Consider the following 18,814-nt stretch of genomic DNA (forward strand, 5'->3'; position numbering starts at 1 on the left):
TTATTTTAGACATGTGAAATAACTATATTGATATAAGATGTGAAAAATTATTGTTGATTTCATGTTATTATCATGAATTATATGAACGTGAATTGGTTACATTGGTTCTGATATACTGTGCTGAGACTGGAAAATGATATGAAATAAAGGGGTCAGGCCACACACTCCGTGGAAGGATATGTATATTTAGGGGATGGGCCACACGATTCGTGGTAGGTTACATGGATGGAAATATCCCCCATGAGTTCTCGACTGTGATTCAGCGGATGTATACCAATAGGACAGACATGCATCATTTCATTACATTGTATTACATTTTTTTGATATTTGTGAATTCGTCTTTACCCATTATTGCTCTGTTTATAATGTACTTGACTTGATATGATTCATTTGATGAGACTATTGATGAGTATTCATAGACTGTATTATTATTATTATTGTACAAAGTGTAGAGTTGGGTTGGTTTTATGCAGGTTGTAGTTAAGAAGGTTCGGTTGGGAGAACAAGAGTACTTGTATCTATTGAGCTTTGCGTAGTTTTAGTTGTACACTTATTGAGCACTGTGTTGTTTGGTACTCACTCCTTGCTTCTACACTTGTGTAGGATGTAAGCCCGAACCTGTTTGATCTCTCAGTATTTTCCATAACATCCAAGTCTATCATTTCAAGTGTTGAGGTAGCTATTGCATCCATCTAGCAAACACCTCTTACTTTTTTATTATGTTTTAGTCCTATTATAGAGATAAAGACATTGTGACTAGATTTCTTTTCATACTTTGATAATATATTAGTGGCTTGTACATGTGACAACCAATCTTGGGGTATTTCGAATTTATTTTATGTTTTTTTGATTAAGTTAAAGTTTGATTCATAGCATTTTCTTCCACATTTACTTTTAGTTGGATATTAGGCTAACTTGTCTCGATGGGTTAACATGAGTGTCATCACACCCGAATTCGGTTTATGACAAAATGATATCAAAGCCACAGGTTCATAGGTCTCACGTGTATACAAGCCGAGTCTAAGTAGAGTTTTGAGGATCAGAACGGTGACGTCCGTACTTATCTTTGAGATGCTTTGATGACTTTTAGGAAATTTTCCTTTTTGTCCTTTCACTTTGTATCATGGTGGTTACTTGTGTTGGTACTGAATTGTCGCATGTCATTTTTAACAAATGGATAGGACCAGAGCTACGGCTAGCGGTAGAGGAGGGGAGACACTCCCTGAGGTTGATGTTGGGACCCCAATTAGAGGTAGAGATAGAGGCCGAGCTAGAGGTTGTGGTCGTGGGGTAGAGGCCGTGCTTGAGGAGCTGCACTAGCTATAGGTCGGGCTAGAGAGGCTTATCTTGAGCCATAGATTGATGCTAGATAGGAATAGGTCCCTCTAGATTTTGCTACTGCACTATTGCTTCAGGCTAATTTGATGAGAATATTGGATGCGCTCGAAGGATTTAATCAGAGTGTGGGGGCGATAGGTACATCTGAGGGTTGTTAGACTATAGCAGGGGATTAAACCCCAAGACAGCATCAGATTCTAGTTGTTCAGGGTCCAGTGGGCCAACCATCTGCGGGCCCCAAAGCTGATGAGGATGGAGTAAAAGTAAGGGAAGCTCAAGGTGCACCTATAGTCATGTTGACTAATGACAAGCAACACCAATATGAGAGGTTTCAAAAAATAGACCCATCACAGTTTTAGGATGGGAAGACTAAGGATGCATACGAGTTCTTTACTATGTGCCAAGAGTTATTGGAGACATTGGGGTTAGCGGAGACTCACAGAGTTCATTATACTACATTCCAATTACGTGGGCCAGCCAAAGAGTGGTGGAGAGTGTATTTGAGGTCCAGGACAGTTGGGTCACACCAGGTGACTTAGGATGAGTTTGCTAGTGCCTTTTATGACTGTTTTATCCCCTGGAGTATGAGGGAAGAGAACCAATTATGGTTTGAGAGTTTGAGGCAGGAGGATCTTACAGTTGCTGAGTATGAGACTCATTTCTACCAATTGTCCAAACACGCCATGACTGTCCTTCCTGATGAGACAGAGCGAATTCACAGATTTATGTGAGGACTGAACTATTTCTTTTGTACAATAGTGTTTTGACCCATCTGTGAAGGTGCTTCCTTCTAGTCTATTGTGGGTATCGCGAAGGAGGCAGAGTTGATAGAGAGAGAGGAGTTCGGGAACCTTAAGAGGGCAAAGGCCTGTGCTTCTGGCCAATTTTTGGGTACCTCATCTAGAGGTAGAAGGTCCTATAGAGGAGGTCATTCTTTCTAATGTAGAGGACCAGTTCATACATCTATATTGACTTCTGAGGTCAGATACCTCGTGGGTCTTACAGTACAGGTCAAAGTTACCAGGGGTCACAAAAGAGGCCGGTGAGCTAGGGTGTTTATTCGGGTTCCTCAAGTTCATTGCAGAGGTTTTACACGGGAGAGCATGTTATAATTATGGAGATCCGGATCATCTTTCATGGCAGTCTACATCTTAGGGTCGAGGAGGAACCCAGCTTAGTTCTTCAGTTTCAATTAAAGAACCAGCACCGCTGGTCAAAGGTCAAGGTAGAGCCTAGACTAGTAAAGGTGGTCGCACTCCTGGTAGGGGTGTTGGTGGTGCTATAGTCCCTCAGGGGAGAGGTAGAGGTATTTTGCAAGCCGGAGGTGGTAGGGGACCTTAATTTTAGGCTTTTCTGGGGAGACCCGAGGTTGAGGCTTCAGACGCAGTTATCACAGGTATCATCCCAGTCTGCCATCAACCTGTATTTATGTTATTCGATCCAGGGTCTACATTTTCCTACATGTCTGTCTATTTTGTATCTAGCTTTGATTTGACATGTTATCGTATGCCCGTGCCTGTTCATGTTTCTACACCCGTGGGTGAGCCCTTAGTGGTGGATCGAATGTATCGATCTTATCTTATTTTCTTGGTTGGGTATGATACTTGGATAAATATAATTATTCTAGGGATGGTATATTTTAATGTGATATTGGGTATAAATTAGCTTTCTCTCTATCGTGTTATTCTTGATTGTTATGCGAAGACTATTACATTAGCGATACCTAGTTCCCCGAGGATTGAGTGAAAGGGTATTAATGGCTCCTATCCTGGTAAGATTATCTTATATATTCATGCTCAAAGATTGATTGATAGAGGGTGTATGTCTTATTGATAGAGGGTGTATGTCTTATTTGACCTTTATTCGGGATACAAGTATTGAGTCACCTCCTATGGAGACTATTTCGGTGGTTAAGGAGTTTTCTGATGTATTTTCTACTGATCTTTCTAATGTTTCTCCAGATAGGGACATTGATTTTGCTATTGGCTTAGAGCCTTGCACTAAACCTATTTCTATTCCTTCATATCACATGGCTCCAGCTAAGTTAAAGGAGTTGAAGGATCAGTTGCAAGACTTGTTGAGTAAGGAGTTTATTTGCCCTAGTGTGTCACCTTAGGGTGCACCATTTCTATTTGTAAGGAAGAAAGATGGGACTATGAGGATGTGTATTGATTATAGACAGTTGAACAAGGTAACTATTAAGAACAATTATCCTCTTCCCCCTATTGATAATTTATTTGATCAGCTTTAGGGAGCGACATTGTTTTCTAAAATAAACTTGAGGTTCGGTTATCATCAGTTGAAGATTAGGGCATCAGATATTCGTAAGACAGATTTTTGAACTCGTTATGGCCACTATGAGTTCTTGGTGTTGTCATTTGGGCTGACCAATACCACTGCAACATTCATGGAGTTGATGAATGGGATGTTTTGCCCGTACTTGGATTCTTTTGTGATAGTATTCATTGATGACATCTTGGTGTATTCCAAGACTGAGGCAAATCATGTCCGCCATTTGAGGTTGGTACTTCAGAAGTTGAGGGAAGAAATGTTGTATGCAAAGTTTTCTAAGTGTGAGTTTTGGCTTGATTCTGTGACATTCTTGGGACACGTGGTGTCCAAAGAGGGAATTAGAGTGGATCCAGCTAAGATTGAGGTAGGTAGAGGTTGGACAAGGCTTACTTCTCCTACTGAGATTCGTAGTTTTGTGGGGTTAACCGGTTACTACAGATGGTTCGTGCAGGGCTTCTCCAATATTGCAGCTCCATTGACTAGATTGAATCAAAAGATCATGGATTTTCATTGGTCCGACGAGTGTAAGAAGAGCTTCCAAAAGCTTAAGACTTTATTGACTTCAGCTCTTGTTTTGATGCTACCCGAGGAGGGTGTGGGTTTTACTATATACTGTGATGTTTCCAGTGTTTGTTTAGGTGGTGTGTTGATGCAAAAGGGAAAAGTGATTGCTTGTGCTTCAAAACAGTTGAAGGCCCATGAGAAAAATTATCCTACTCATGATTTGGAGTTAGCAGCCGTGGTCTTTGTGCTTAAGTTGTGGCGTCATTACCTATACAGTATACATTGTGAGGTCTTCATCGATCATAGGAGTCTTCAGTATATATTCAGTTAGAGGGATATGAACTTGAGGCAACATAGATGGCTTGAGTTGCTGAAGGACTGCGACATGACTATCTTGTATCACCCAGGAAAATACAATGTGGTGGCAGATGCCTTGAGTAAAAAGTCCTTTAGTATGGGGAGTCTTGACGCAATCCGAGTTGAGGAGCAACTATTGGCTAGAGATGTTCAAAAGCTGGCTAATAGCCTTGTCCGATTATAGATTTCAGAGGATGGAGGTGTTCCTGCCTTTGTGGAGGCACGTTCTTCATTGGTTGAGCAGATTCGGGAGAGGCAGTTTGAGGATGAAATGTTATGCATCATTCAAGACAAGGTATTGAGAGGTGAAGCTAAGGAGGCGGTACTTGATTGGGAAGGTGTATTGAGGATTAGCAGCAGAATTTGTGTGCCTAAGGTGAGTGACCTGACTAGACTTATTTTGGAAGAGGCTCATTGTTTGAGGTATTCTATCCATTCGAGAGCAGCCAAGATGTATCATGATCTGAGCCAGCACTATTGGTGGTGTATGATAAAGAAGGACATTGCAAAGTTCGTGTCCAAGTGTTTGACTTTCCAACAGGTAAAATGTGAGCACCAGCGGCCTGGGGGTGTAAGTAGAGGATGCCTATTCCCACTTAGAAGCGGAAAATGATCACTATGGACTTCGTTGAGGGTTTACCTCCAACCTGGGTGGTTATGATTCTATATGGGTGGTTGTGGGCAGATTGACCAAGTCTGCCCATTTTATTCCAGTTAAGGTGAGGTACACAGCGGATAAGCTAGCCAGTTGTATATTAGTCAGATCATTAGGCTTTATGGTGTCCCAATATCCATTGTTTCAGATAGGAGTTCAGTATTTCCTTCGTACTTTTGGCAGGAATTACAGCATGGTTTGGGCACTAGACTTGATATGAGTACAGCTTTTCACCCACAGACCGATGGTCAGTCCAAACAGACGATTCAGGTGTTGGAATACATGCTCTAAGCTTGTGTTATTGATTTTAGTACTAGATGGGATCAACACTTGCCCCTAGCGGAGTTTGCCCATAATAACAGTTATCACTCCAGTATCTAGATGGCCCCATTTGAGGCTTTGTATAGTAGGCGGTGTCAATCTCCTATTGGGTGGTTTGATCTAGTTGAGATGGACTCTTTAGTTACAGACTTTCTTAGCGATGCTATGGAGCAGGTTTGTATGATTCAGGGTAGACTCTCGACTACCCAGAGTAGGCAGAAGAGTTATACAAACCAAAGAGTTCAACCATTGAAGTTCATGGTGGGTGATCATGTTTAGCTTCGAGTGTCGCCTATGAAGGGCCTGATGCGGTTTGGTAGGAAGGGCAAGCTCAGCCCTTGATTCATTGGCCCATTTGAGGTTTTGGCGAGAGTTGGAGAGGTGGCTTATAGATTGGAATTACCACCTATCTTATCGGTTGTGCATAACGTGTTTCATGTTTTCATGCTCCGAAAGTGTGTTCCAGATGAGTCTCATATGTTATCACTCGATTATGTGGACTTGGGTCTAAACCTGACATTTGCGGAGGAGCCTATAACTATTCTAGATAAGCAGGTTCATAAGCTTAGGACCAATGAGATTGCTTCAGTGAAAGTACAATGGAAGCACTGTTCCACTAGAGAGGCTACTTGGGAGACGGAGGCTGATATGCGTGCCAGATATCTCCATCTTTTTTAGACTTCAAGTATATTTCTTTACTTTATGCTCGAGGACGAACATGGTTTTTAGTGGTAGATAATGTAATGACCCGTAAGGTCATTTTAAGAACGAGTCCCCTCTCTTTCATAAAAGAATCGTCCTGTAAAATTTAGATGGAATTTGGGACTATTCGGTGGGTACAATTAATTAGTTGACAAGTAATTTTAATTAATTAATTTAGTTGGTGGTTAACGGATGGGCCAAGACCACTGTTCATTTAATACCCAAGTATTTTGGCCCATTTATAGAGATGAATTAAGATTAATTGAGGGTTAATTATTCTTCTTGACATTAACAACCTACTGAGACTTCTATTGCGCACGGCGAAAATACTTTACCTGCGACATCAATAATAGGAAAGTAAAAAAAAAAGGCACAGGTAAATGTCTTACGAGGATCAATCTTTTGTTTATATGTAATGATGATTTATAAATAGTGGTCCTTATTAGTATAATATTATTTAAAGGAAAAGAATTGAAGTTTTGATTTTGGGTTGAAATTATGGGTTTCTGTAAATATTTCTTTGGTTTGTTCTCTTAATATTCCAACCTTGTATCTGGATAATGAGCTAGATAATAAGGAGCTAATGATTGGAATGATTTAAAGTACACCTAGGTCATTATTACGGAAAGTGTTAATTTCGATGGTATTAAAAATTAGTACTAATTAGTGATTTAATTAAAAAATATTATATAATATTATACATCGATTAAAATTGTAGCAAAGTTAAGGCCCTAAATGTTGCTTTCGTAGCTAAATGTACTAGACTTTTAGTTTCGGGTATGAGGAGAACTTACTATGATAGGAGCATTAGTACCCTTCCACTCAATCCTCGGGGCACCAGGTATCGCTAAGGTAACAGTCTTAGCATAACAATCAAGAATAGCACGATAGGGAGAAAGTCAATTCATATCCAATATCACATCAAAATCTACCATTCCAGAATAATCATATCTACCCAATTATCATATCTGGCCAAAAAAATAAGACAAGATCGATACACTCAATCCACCACTAAGGGCTCACCCACGGGTGTAGAAACATGATCAGGCACGGGCATACGATAACATGTCAAATCAAAGCTAGATGTAAAATAGACAGACACATAAGAAAATGTAGATCCTAGATCGAATAACACAGATGCAGGTCGATGACAGACTGGGACGATACTTGTGATAACTGCATCAGGAACCTCAGCCTCGGGTCTCCCTGGAAAAGCATAACACTGAGCTCCCCTACCACCTCCGGCCTGCACAACACCTCTATGTCCTCCCTGAGGGACTATAGCACCACTAGCACCCCTACCAGGAATGCGACCACCTCTCCTAGTCTGGGCTCTACCTCAACCTCTGAGCAGCAGCGCTGGTCCTCTAACTGAAATTGAAGAACTAGGCTGGGTTCCTCCTCGACCCTGAGATGTACACCACCATGAAAGATGATCTGGATCTCCACAAGTATAACATGCTCTCCCATGCGAAAACCTCTACAATGAACCTGAGGAACTTGTATAACCACCCCGGCTTATCGGCCTCTGCTGTATTGTAGGACCCACGAGGTATCTGACCATCCTAAAAATTTGGCATAGATGCATGAACTGGTCCTTTACGCTAGAAAGAACCACTTCCTCTATAGGACCCGTAGATTAGACTTTTTAAGTTTTATTTGCTTATCTCAATTATGATCCAAAATTTTATATATTGAGATAGGTAGTTAAATATTAGTTGTATTATATTATATGAGAACCATCGGATTTATGATGTTTGGAGGAATTAAAACCTAACTCTAGTCATGAAATTCGAATAATATGGGAATTGACATGTTAAGAGGTATCACAATTAGGAATTCGATTATAGAATTGTGTGAATTTTTGAGTATAGGCTAGACTATAATAATATGGGTGTTGATAGCTTTGAAATCTTATTATGATTATTTATTTGATTAGATTGTGGTGTTTTGGATACTATTCAAAAAGGAAAGACTCAAGTCCTAGAGTGATTGCTTGATTATTTGAGGCAAGTGAACTTTTAAACCTCAGCTTAAGCTTATAGATGCTAGTATTTCCTTGTTATGCTCGTTGGAGAGTAATGAGAATTGGACTGGATAATTGACTGTATGATTGACCTTGAAAATGGAGATAAGGGGTATAAAATGGCAATTTAATAATGTGTATTGGTGCGATCGATATGATGAGATTATTGACTTATTTTAGATATGTGAAATAACTATATTGATATGAGATGTGAAAAATTATTGTTGATGTCATGTTATTATCGTAAATTATATGAACATGAATTAGTTGTATTGGTTCTGATATATTGTGTTAAGACTGGAAATGCTATGAAACAAAAGGGTCGGGCCACACGCTCCGTGGCTGGATATGTATATTAAGAGGATGGGCCATACGCTTTGTGGCAGGATATGTATATTGAGGGGATGGGTCACACACTCCGTGGCAGGTTACATGGACAGAAATGTCCCCCATGGATTTTGGATTGTGATTCAGCGGATGTGTACCGATAGGACAGACATGCATTATTTCATTGCATTGCATCGCATTTTTTTGATATTTGTGAATTCGTGTTTACCCCTTATTGCTCTGTATATGCTGTACTTGACTTGATATGATTCATTTGATGAGATTATTGATGAGTATTCGTGAACTGTATTATTATTATTATTATTGTACAAAGTGTAGAGTTGGACTGGTTTTATGCAGGTTGTAGTTAAGGAGGTTCGGTTGGGAGAACAGGAGTACGTGTATCTATTGAACTTTGCTTAGTTTTAGTTGTACACTTGCTGAGTATCGTGTTGTTTGGTACTCACCCCTTGCTTCTACACTTGTGTAGGATGTGAGCCCAGACCTGCTTGATCTCCTAGTATTTTTCACAACATCCGAGGCTATCATTTCGAGTGTTGAGGTAACTATTGCATCCATTTAACAGACACTTCTTACTCTTTTATTATGTTTTAGTCTTATTCTAGAGACAAAGACATTATGACTGTATTTCCTTTCGTATTTCGGTAATATATTAGTGGTTTGTACACGTGACAACCAATTATGACTGTATTTCCTTTCGTATTTTGGTAATATATTAGTGGTTTGTACACGTGACAACCAATCTTAGGGGATTTTGAGTTTATTTTATGTGTTTTTGATTAAGTTAAAGTTCGATTCATTTTATTTTCTTAAGCATTTACTTTTCGTTGGGTATTAGGCTGACTTATCTCGGTGGGTTGAGATGAGTGTCATCACACCCGGATTTGGATCATGACATCTTAGACCCACCAATTATATACAATAAAAATTAATACACTCAAATTGATACAATGAAATTTAATATAAGAAAATTTGATACAAATAAATTTTGATAACAGACAACTTGATACAAATAAATTTAATACAAGAACATTTGATGCAAAAAAACTTGATACAATGAAATTTGATAAAAGAAAATTTGATACAAGGCACTCATACAATGAATCAGACTTGATACAAGGAAATTAGAATTATACAGTAAAACTTTATACAATGAAATTTCTGAATCAGACTTGATACAATGAAATTCGAATAATAAAGTTTAAATTGATACATGAAAATTATAACATGACTACATCATCAAAAACACATGCGATGTCAAGAATTATCACATTACTGAATCAACAAAATTCTAGATACATTACGAAAGCAATACCTTGGGTAAAGAAGGGTGCGAAGTAGCAGCTTTGATTTTTTTTCCTTTTGCTTAGCATATTTTTTTACCAGTGATTTTAAACTTGTAGCCGCTTCGATTTTTTTCAATGCTAATAATGGATCCTGAATTTTTTTAGATCTATTTTCACGAAACCCTACCTCAGCCCGAATCAAATCACGCCTCGGAGGGAGAATTTGATGAACTTCTTCAACTTGAGGAAGTTCTTCATTTTGAGAAACTTTTTCTGTTTGTACAAGATTTTTCGACTGAGGAAGAACACCAATTTCATGAACAACTTCGCATTCATCAGCTACTTAAGGAGGATCACCTATTTGTGTAATACCGACACTAAATGATGGATTAGAGTCCATATTAGCGCCGAAATCAACGAAGAAGATGAAGGACTTCAACAACAACCAAAGAAATTGAAAAAGAGGAATGGACATGAAAATGGAGATTTTCTTCAGTTCTCTTAGGTTTCGATAATAATGAATAAAATTTGAAAAAGGAAGTTGTAAAACAGACACAGAAATATAGCCTCTAGTTTAGGAGTAAATTTAGCACGTCAGATATTTTAGAAGAATATTAAGATTCATGTATCAAGAGGTTGGAGAGAGAAATATTAAATTAGAGATTATTGAAATATTTTAAAACGCTAGAAAGTATTAGAAAATATGATTTTATATGTTATTTCTGTAAAAAATCCTATTTTAAATGGACAGGTTGCATACTTTCCCGGAAAATTAAAGACAACCGGGTCCAAGATCCAAATACAATTGGGCTTTGAATAAAGTGAAAAGTTAACTTAAGCCCACCCAGTTGCCACCTACACATTTTCATTTTCATTTTGCTGAAAAGCTGTTTCTTCTCGTCATTTGAATTCGGGCGGAGCTAAGGTTATTAAGAAAATTCCGATGACGAGCGAGTCAGAAGATGTCCTCCGCCGCCGTACAGCATATGCTGAGTTCCGGAAAAAGCTACTCCAGCAGAAGGAGTTAAATGCTCGGGTAGATGCAGGTAAAATTCTCTAAAATCTCAAAACCCTAGTCTTCGTGAATTCTGATCTTCATTTTGGTTGCCTGAACCTGATAGAGAATTTATAGGCAGTGAATGCGTGCACACTGCACACATCATATGTATGAGTTTATACATGTATCTATAATTCTATATACTACATATATGTACGTGTATGGAGAAAGTCTGTGAATGAGGCCTCTGAAACTGGGGTGTGCATCCCTGATGATAGTAATGTAATGCATCCCCCTTTTACCATGCGGTTTCTGCTAAAGTCCTGTCGTCTAAAATTACTAATTCCTAAAGAGCTTAGTTATATTGGAACCACCCTCACACATGTTTTAGTGGTTTCTCTGTGATTACTTTTGCAATGCTATGAATATGTCCATGGGCTTATGCTATGATTGCTTTTTGAGGGATAAAAAAATACTTATTGTGTGTTTGGTACGAAGGAAAATGTTTTGTTGAAAAATCTTTTCCTAGAAAATAACTACTTTTCTTCCTTACTTTCTTGTGTTTGGTAAGTAAGCAAAAATGTTATCCCAAAAGCATTTGTATATCATCTAGATAAACACAAAAGAGATGAGGTGGTGGTGGTGGGGATGGGGGCTATGGGGGTGGAAGTTGCGGTGAGGTGTGTTGGAGGGTGAGGAGGAGACAATCAATGTAGAATGCTTCTTATGGAACTTGTTTTTCTACTTCTACCAGGGAAGTCTTTTTTTAATATTATTGTCAAGGAGCTTGTTTTTCTAAAGCAAATGTTTTCCAAAAAATATGATCCACCAAATATGGAAATATTGAAAAACATTTTCCAACAAACACACCCCTAAGTTAAGAAAGAAAGAAATGGAAGATCATAGTTTTGGTTTAGAGCAATGCACAATGAGAGCAATTGCATGGTGTGAAGATCTCTAGGGTCCTTTGTTGTTTTTGGCATTGGATGTTTGTCATCCAATAAATGCTTTCACTTTTTTTCTGGTTAGCAAATGGATAATTTCTTTCTACCTAGGTTTTATCAAAATGTTAGAGGCTTTGATACCATGTGACAAGAGAAAAGAAGAAGAATTCTTGTTGGATTAGATAGTAAATTATACATCACGGAGATTCTTTATATCGGAGTCTTGATCGACTTGTAGTAATGTAAGTAATTATTTTCTATAAGCAATCACTTTCTTCCATTAATGTGTTACATGTCGTGAATCTACTCATATTTTAACATTTAACATCACTGATTCACTTGACTTTGGAGTCTTTGAACAATAAAGATAGTGAGCACTAAGCTTTATTCTTGACCATAGGCAACTCAATTTGAAGTGTCATTTACTTGGTTGTCTGGTCAACAAACATCTACTAGCTTACAACAGTAACTTTCCTAAAATCATTAGTGAGTTCATGTTCAACTAGAAGGATTTTTAATTTCAATTTCTGTAACTTTTAATTTCTGAGATGGTTTGGACATGTGAAGAGGAGATGTGTGGATGCACCAATAAGGAGGTGCGAGTGGTTGGTTATAAAGGGTACGAGGAGAGGTAGATGTAGGCCGAAAAAGTATTGGGGAGAGGTGATAAGACAGGATATAACGCAAAGTTTCAGTATACCGATGACATGACCTTAGATAGTAGGGTGTAGAGGACACATATTAGGGTAGAAGGTTAGTAGATAGTGTAGTGTTTTCTTGCTTAGGATGGTTGGTGTTGGCAATTGATGTATTACTGTAGTTCTTGTTCTTGATATTCATCATTATTTGTGATTGTTTTCGATAATCTATTTTTAGTATGTTGTTGTGTTTTGATTATTGCACTATTTTTTGTTGTTGTTGCTCTTTCTGGTAGACTTTGCACTGTTTCCTGGTGACTTGCTATATTTTCTTTAATGTCTCCTTCTTCTTTATATTTGGATTTGCTGCACTTGAGTCAAAGGTTTTTCACAAACAACCTCTCTACCTCTACGAGGTAGTGGTAAGATCTGCGTACACTCTACCTTCCCCAGATCCCACTTGTGGGGTTTCACTAGATATTTTGTTGTTGTTGTTGTCTCTTGTAATTATGAGCTAATGATGGAAAGCTTTGTTTTTGTCCTACAACTTGCAAACCAATTTAAAGTATAGTTTTTAACCGATCACAATGAACACGTAGTGTATTTTATGCTTATTAAAGAATCTTACAATTCAGAAAAATGAGAACATGTTTCCTGCCTTATCAGAAACAGCTTGCCTTTGTACACCGAGTTCATGACCTGATCTTTAAAATGACATCACAACTTTTCAAAACTAAAAATCTTGAGGAAGTTATTCCTTACTGTAATTCATAGCTGTATTTTATCTTTATGAAAGAATCTTAGAAATCAGAAACATCGCAAAATAGTTTTCCTTATCAAAAACTTCTCATCGCTGGACCTCAAATTCATATCTTGACCTATAAAGCAACATCATAAGTCTATAAAACCTTTGTATAAGGAAACAGTTGATAAGGTTACCTTCTTTTTTCTTTTTTTCTTTTTTTGGTTTTCCACTGTGTTTGATTTAAGTTCATTTGCTGAAATGCAGCTCTATATCATAGGGTATCAGTGCTAGTGCTTCTTAACTAGTTTGAGTATAGGTTGCAAATGGTAATCATAGTTAATTTAGATATACTCCAACATCATTGAAACCTATCATTTTGAAAGGGCTTCAGTAAATGACCTCCCATAGCCAGTAAGATTTACAAAATGGAAATAGCATTGCTTTCTTTCCCTATTTGAAGAAAGGAGAAACTAACGAAGCTTCAAAAATGTTTTGGTTGAATGAGAAAATCAGTTTTATGGTTTGGGAGAAACATGTATGTTTGTAACCATGCCAAGAAAGATTAAAGCGGATTTTTCACTAGTAAGAAGTTTGAGGCACAGAATTTCTAGTTTTCTACTAGGAAATGGCAAGTTAAGAGAAAATATTTTCTTGAGTAGAAGTCTTAACGCTTGAAGAACTAGTTTTAATAGAGAAAGCAATTATAAACATAAAGAGGTATTAAAAGATCAAGAGATATAGTAAACACAAAATGCGGTATAAATTATGAGTATTTTCTCCTTGTTTTTGAATTATGTATTTGATTATTAATACTGTAGAACATCAAACATGTATGATTAATAAGTCCTTGATTTAAAAAAACATGAATAATTATTAAGTTTCAGAAAGCTATAGTGTGTCACAATTTTTATTGAAAAAAGAGGAAAAAATAGAAGCTCTTTTTCAGCAGTATCTATGAGCTTTAAGCCTCGTCCAAATATCCATGACAAGTTGGCTAATTCTTTAGGGGTCGTTTGGTGTGATGGATTAGAAAAATTAATCCCGAGATAATTTTTGAATGGCCTTTAATTTGTTGTTTGGTTGCAAAGACTGGGATAACTTATCCCAGGATTAACAATTAGTACTGGGATAAGTTATCCCTCCCTGGAGGTGGAATAGTAAGTTATCCTGGGATAAAAATGTAAAATAACAAAAATACCCCCTTAAACTCTCTTTTATACACCACTTAATTAATTTTACATTCATGTATATTAACATAATTTTTAACAACATTCATAACTTTATTTAATCGTTGTTTTTATGATAATATACATTTTTTATTAAAAAATTACATCTTATAAATACAATTTCTATTTATGAATATATTATAAGTTGAATTTATTTGTCTAATTCTTATGTTTATTTATATTTTGATTCCTCTTCAAATGTTCACTCCACTACTAAATTACATATTTTTAATTAAATAGTTTATTACTAACTTAAAAATTATATTTTATGTATCAATTAAAATGTAGATAATTTTAATAATAAAATTTCTTTTACTTTAATAAACTTAAAATGAAAGTTTTATTTTTAACCTAAATAAGATTGAAGTTTTATTTTTAAGCTAAATAAGATGAAAGTTTTATTTTTAAGTTAAATAAGATGAAAATTTTATTTTTAAGTTAAATAAAATGAAAGTTAATTTTAAAAACACATGGCACATTCATGGAAATGCATAAATAAAAATACTTAAGTTAAATAAGATGGGAATTTTATTTTTAGGAATGAATAATTAAAGCTTGCACAGAAAATGTAAAAAAAAAAAAGAATTAAATAAGGTGGAGGGTGTTCTTGTAAACAAACAATTTATTCTTAGAAATTATGCAATGAATATAATTTTGAATATGACCAACCAAACAAGCAATAAAAAATACTCTTAGCATAACTAATCCCATTATAACTTATCCCAACATAACTAATTCCATCATAACTTGTATCCAAAACAAACGAGCCCTTAAGGTTTTTGACTTTGTTTAGGAGGCCTTTTGGAACTAATAATCTGGGATGGGGAAAGATGATTAGAACCTTAACCTTATTTTTTATAATGAATTCATGGGTATTGAGTGTTCTCATCGGTATTTCAAGCATACATGGTATACACACCCCTGGGTAGATTCCTTTTGGGCAGTTTACTCCGATATCTCTGTTTGCGGTTACTTTTTATGACTGTTCTTCTTTTCCTAGTTATTTTCTCATTTATGCTTATCTTCTTTGTTTTTTCTTTACTCCTAATTGGCAAAGGGTCTACACTATTGAGGAAAAGTTGTGATGACTTCATCATAAGAAGTCATCAGACATCACCATTGTAGTTTAAAGATTGATTCAAGTATTTTAAGGGGGATCATAACCTTCTTTGCTTAGATTTATTTATTCAAATAATGTGCTTTCTTTGTTATGATTCTCGATTGACTTACTCAGTATTCTTTATAATTATCCACTGTAAAATTTCTGATAGGCCAATTATTCTGGTTTTGTCTGCAACTCTGTTTTGTACAACTTCCATATCAATCAATGAGAGCTTTATTGTATGTGCTTTAATCGGTATATCATCAATAACCTAAATCCAGACACTGCACATCTTACATCAGGAATTGAGAAATGATAACTCAAAAGAAACGAGTCTGCCTTGTGCCGGTTAATTATGCTGTCACCGTTGTTTATATTTCCTTAATGGTCACTGATTTATCTATTTATTTTGTTTCTTTTTATATAAGACCCCATGCAATTTTTCTTCCAAGTAGTAGTAACTTCATTGCTTATTTATTGTCTTTCTGTGTTCAATTGTTGTATAACTGATGCTGGTTGTAAAATTGTACACAGTGAAAGAGAATCTGCGTGGAGCCAAAAGGGAATATAATAAAACAGAAGATGATTTGAAGTCGCTTCAGAGTGTTGGGCAGATCATAGGCGAAGTGCTCCGGCCTCTAGATAACGAACGCTGTAATACATTCTTTTCTCGTATTTCCGTTGATTGTCGTCATTTTATTTGAGATCTACGGATTTTAAGGAGTATAATTCAATGATTGGCCCGTATTCTCACACCCCAAAGATTAAAAATTAAAAAATATATAATGTCGAAGTGAGTCCCTGAATACTAACCTTTATTCTTTTACCTAGAGAAGAATACTTCTAAATGTAACACTCTGGTTTTGTGCTGCAAAGATAGCAGTGAGCTAGTGATAAGTGGTGCTGTTCATAGGTTTAATCACGAATACATGTCTGTTCATACTGTTCATCCTGTTCATCCGTATTCATTTTTATTCTCTTAGCTATAAACCATGCATAGCCATATTTACTATTTTATCCATCTTTGTATTGCATTATGTTAGGAATAATTCTATTGACCCAGTTTTTCATTGTTATTAACAAGTTGAAGTAATTTTTGCGATTAACTTAAAACATATAATATTTTTCAGTGATAGTTAAAGCCAGTAGCGGTCCAAGGTATGTGGTTGGCTGTCGCAGTAAAGTGGATAAGGAAAAACTGACTTCTGGTACTAGAGTGGTTCTCGATATGACGACTCTTACAATCATGAGGGCACTCCCACGTGAAGTTAGTGGTTATTTCTGTGCTAGTATTGGGAACTTGTAGAGAATTATCATATTTGTCCCTCCCTGAGTTCCTTATCTTGAGTTTCTTATGACAGGTTGATCCTATGGTGTATAATATGCTTCATGAAGATCCTGGCAATATAAGCTACTCTGCTGTGGGTGGACTATCAGATCAGATCAGAGAGCTGAGAGAATCAATAGAACTACCTCTGATGAACCCTGAACTTTTCCTCCGTGTTGGAATTAAGCCTCCAAAGGTGCCTTGTTTAATATAATCTGACCATATTCTTGTGTGTGCATTCTTCATGGTGCTTGCATAGTTGAAATTGCTGATACTTTTAGTTTCTTCTGATGCTACCAAGTTTGTTCGTCTCAGGGTGTTCTTCTCTATGGGCCTCCTGGGACTGGCAAGACCTTGTTAGCCAGGGCAATTGCTAGCAACATTGATGCCAATTTCTTAAAGGTGAATAGTAGAGGTTTTGGTTATTTCCTCCCTTTTCAAAGTATTTCATAATGTCAGCATTTATTTATAGTTGGTGAAAAATGCAGGTAGTATCAAGTGCCATTATTGATAAATACATAGGTGAGAGTGCGAGATTAATCCGGGAAATGTTTAACTATGCTCGTGATCATCAAGTAAGGACTTCAAAAACATCCTGGATATATTAAATCCAGTGAACCACTGCTGGTACTGCCTTAAAATGTACTAATAGTTTGTCTTTATGTGAAGCCTTGCATCATTTTCATGGATGAGATTGATGCAATTGGTGGGCGTCGATTTAGCGAGGGAACAAGTGCAGACCGTGAAATTCAGAGAACGCTCATGGAGTTGCTTAATCAGTTGGATGGATTTGATCAGCTTGGAAAGGTCTTAAGCTGATCTTAATTATATTCTGTAGATTTATGATCTATGGTGTGCATACTTTGTCCCTTACTTGCAGTTCTTGTTTCGTGGATTCTAAAATAAGGATGATTCCTCAAAATTTGATTTGTCTGTCATATATGTACATACTAAAAAGAAAGAGAATACTTAAATCAGGAGAGAATATGGGTTATTTGCTTGAGTTTGGCTTTGAGTACTGTGGTCCTCTGGCCCTCTGCTTTTATTTTTTTTCGTAAAAACTACGTCGATGCTAAGTAGTTAATCTTTATTCTGCTTGCAGGTAAAAATGATTATGGCAACAAACAGGCCAGATGTTTTGGACCCAGCTCTTCTTCGTCCTGGTCGGTTAGATAGAAAGATAGAAATACCCTTGCCTAATGAACAATCAAGATTGGAGATCCTCAAGATTCATGCTGCAGGAATTGCCAAACATGGTGACATTGATTATGAAGCTGTTGTTAAGCTTGCTGAGGTGTGCTAGTGATCCTATGAAAATTAGTTTGCTTGTGTTACCTAAGTGGAGTTTTGACAATCTGTTTCTCACTCAGGGTTTTAATGGGGCTGATCTTCGAAATGTGTGCACTGAAGCTGGTATGTCAGCAATACGGGCAGAGCGTGATTATGTCATCCATGAGGATTTCATGAAGGTACGTCTGGTTCTTCTTTTACAATTCATCGGTTAGTTGGAGGGTAATAAATATTTTGAGTCAAAGTGGGAATATTTTATTACAGGCTGTAAGGAAACTGAATGAAGCAAAGAAACTTGAATCAAGTGCCCATTATAGTGCTGATTTTGGCAAGGAGTGAGGGATTTCTGCCATTCTGTGATATAACCAACCCCAAGGAGCTATTGGACAGTTCCACAATCTGTGTCTGGCTACTTGCTTTACGATTGTAGTTCCATATACTTGTATTGCCCATCTTCAGGAATTATGTAAAGCATGTTTTAAGAGAGCATTCGGCACGTGGTCAAATGTTTTGTTCAGTGCAGATGCTTTGTCTCGGACTTTTTTTCCTTTGTACTTTGTCATGGATGGTAAGGTGAAAGATTGGTCAGAAGATATGATATAATTTGCTCAATTTGCAGTTGGTGCGATTGAATTCTGAAACCATGTTAGATATTTCATATAACAGAGACCTTTCGCTTGATTTTCATATAGCAAATGTGCGAGGAGAAATTTTAC

General features: G+C 36.8%; 1 protein-coding gene across 1 annotated transcript; it reads left to right on the forward strand.

Annotated features, from left to right (window-relative positions):
* The first annotated feature begins 10,705 nt into the window (after window positions 1-10,705).
* On the forward strand, window positions 10,706-18,814 carry LOC129877485 (26S proteasome regulatory subunit 10B homolog A-like). Its single transcript, XM_055952995.1, has 10 exons — window positions 10,706-10,875; window positions 16,016-16,135; window positions 16,612-16,748; window positions 16,843-17,004; window positions 17,124-17,210; window positions 17,297-17,383; window positions 17,478-17,615; window positions 17,911-18,102; window positions 18,179-18,277; window positions 18,363-18,814. Exons 1-10 carry the CDS (start codon window positions 10,773-10,775, stop codon window positions 18,435-18,437), a joined length of 1,200 nt encoding a protein of 399 aa, XP_055808970.1. The 5' UTR covers window positions 10,706-10,772; the 3' UTR covers window positions 18,438-18,814.

This window comes from Solanum dulcamara, chromosome 12 (genome assembly GCF_947179165.1).
Source record: "Solanum dulcamara chromosome 12, daSolDulc1.2, whole genome shotgun sequence".
NCBI lineage: Eukaryota > Viridiplantae > Streptophyta > Magnoliopsida > Solanales > Solanaceae > Solanum > Solanum dulcamara.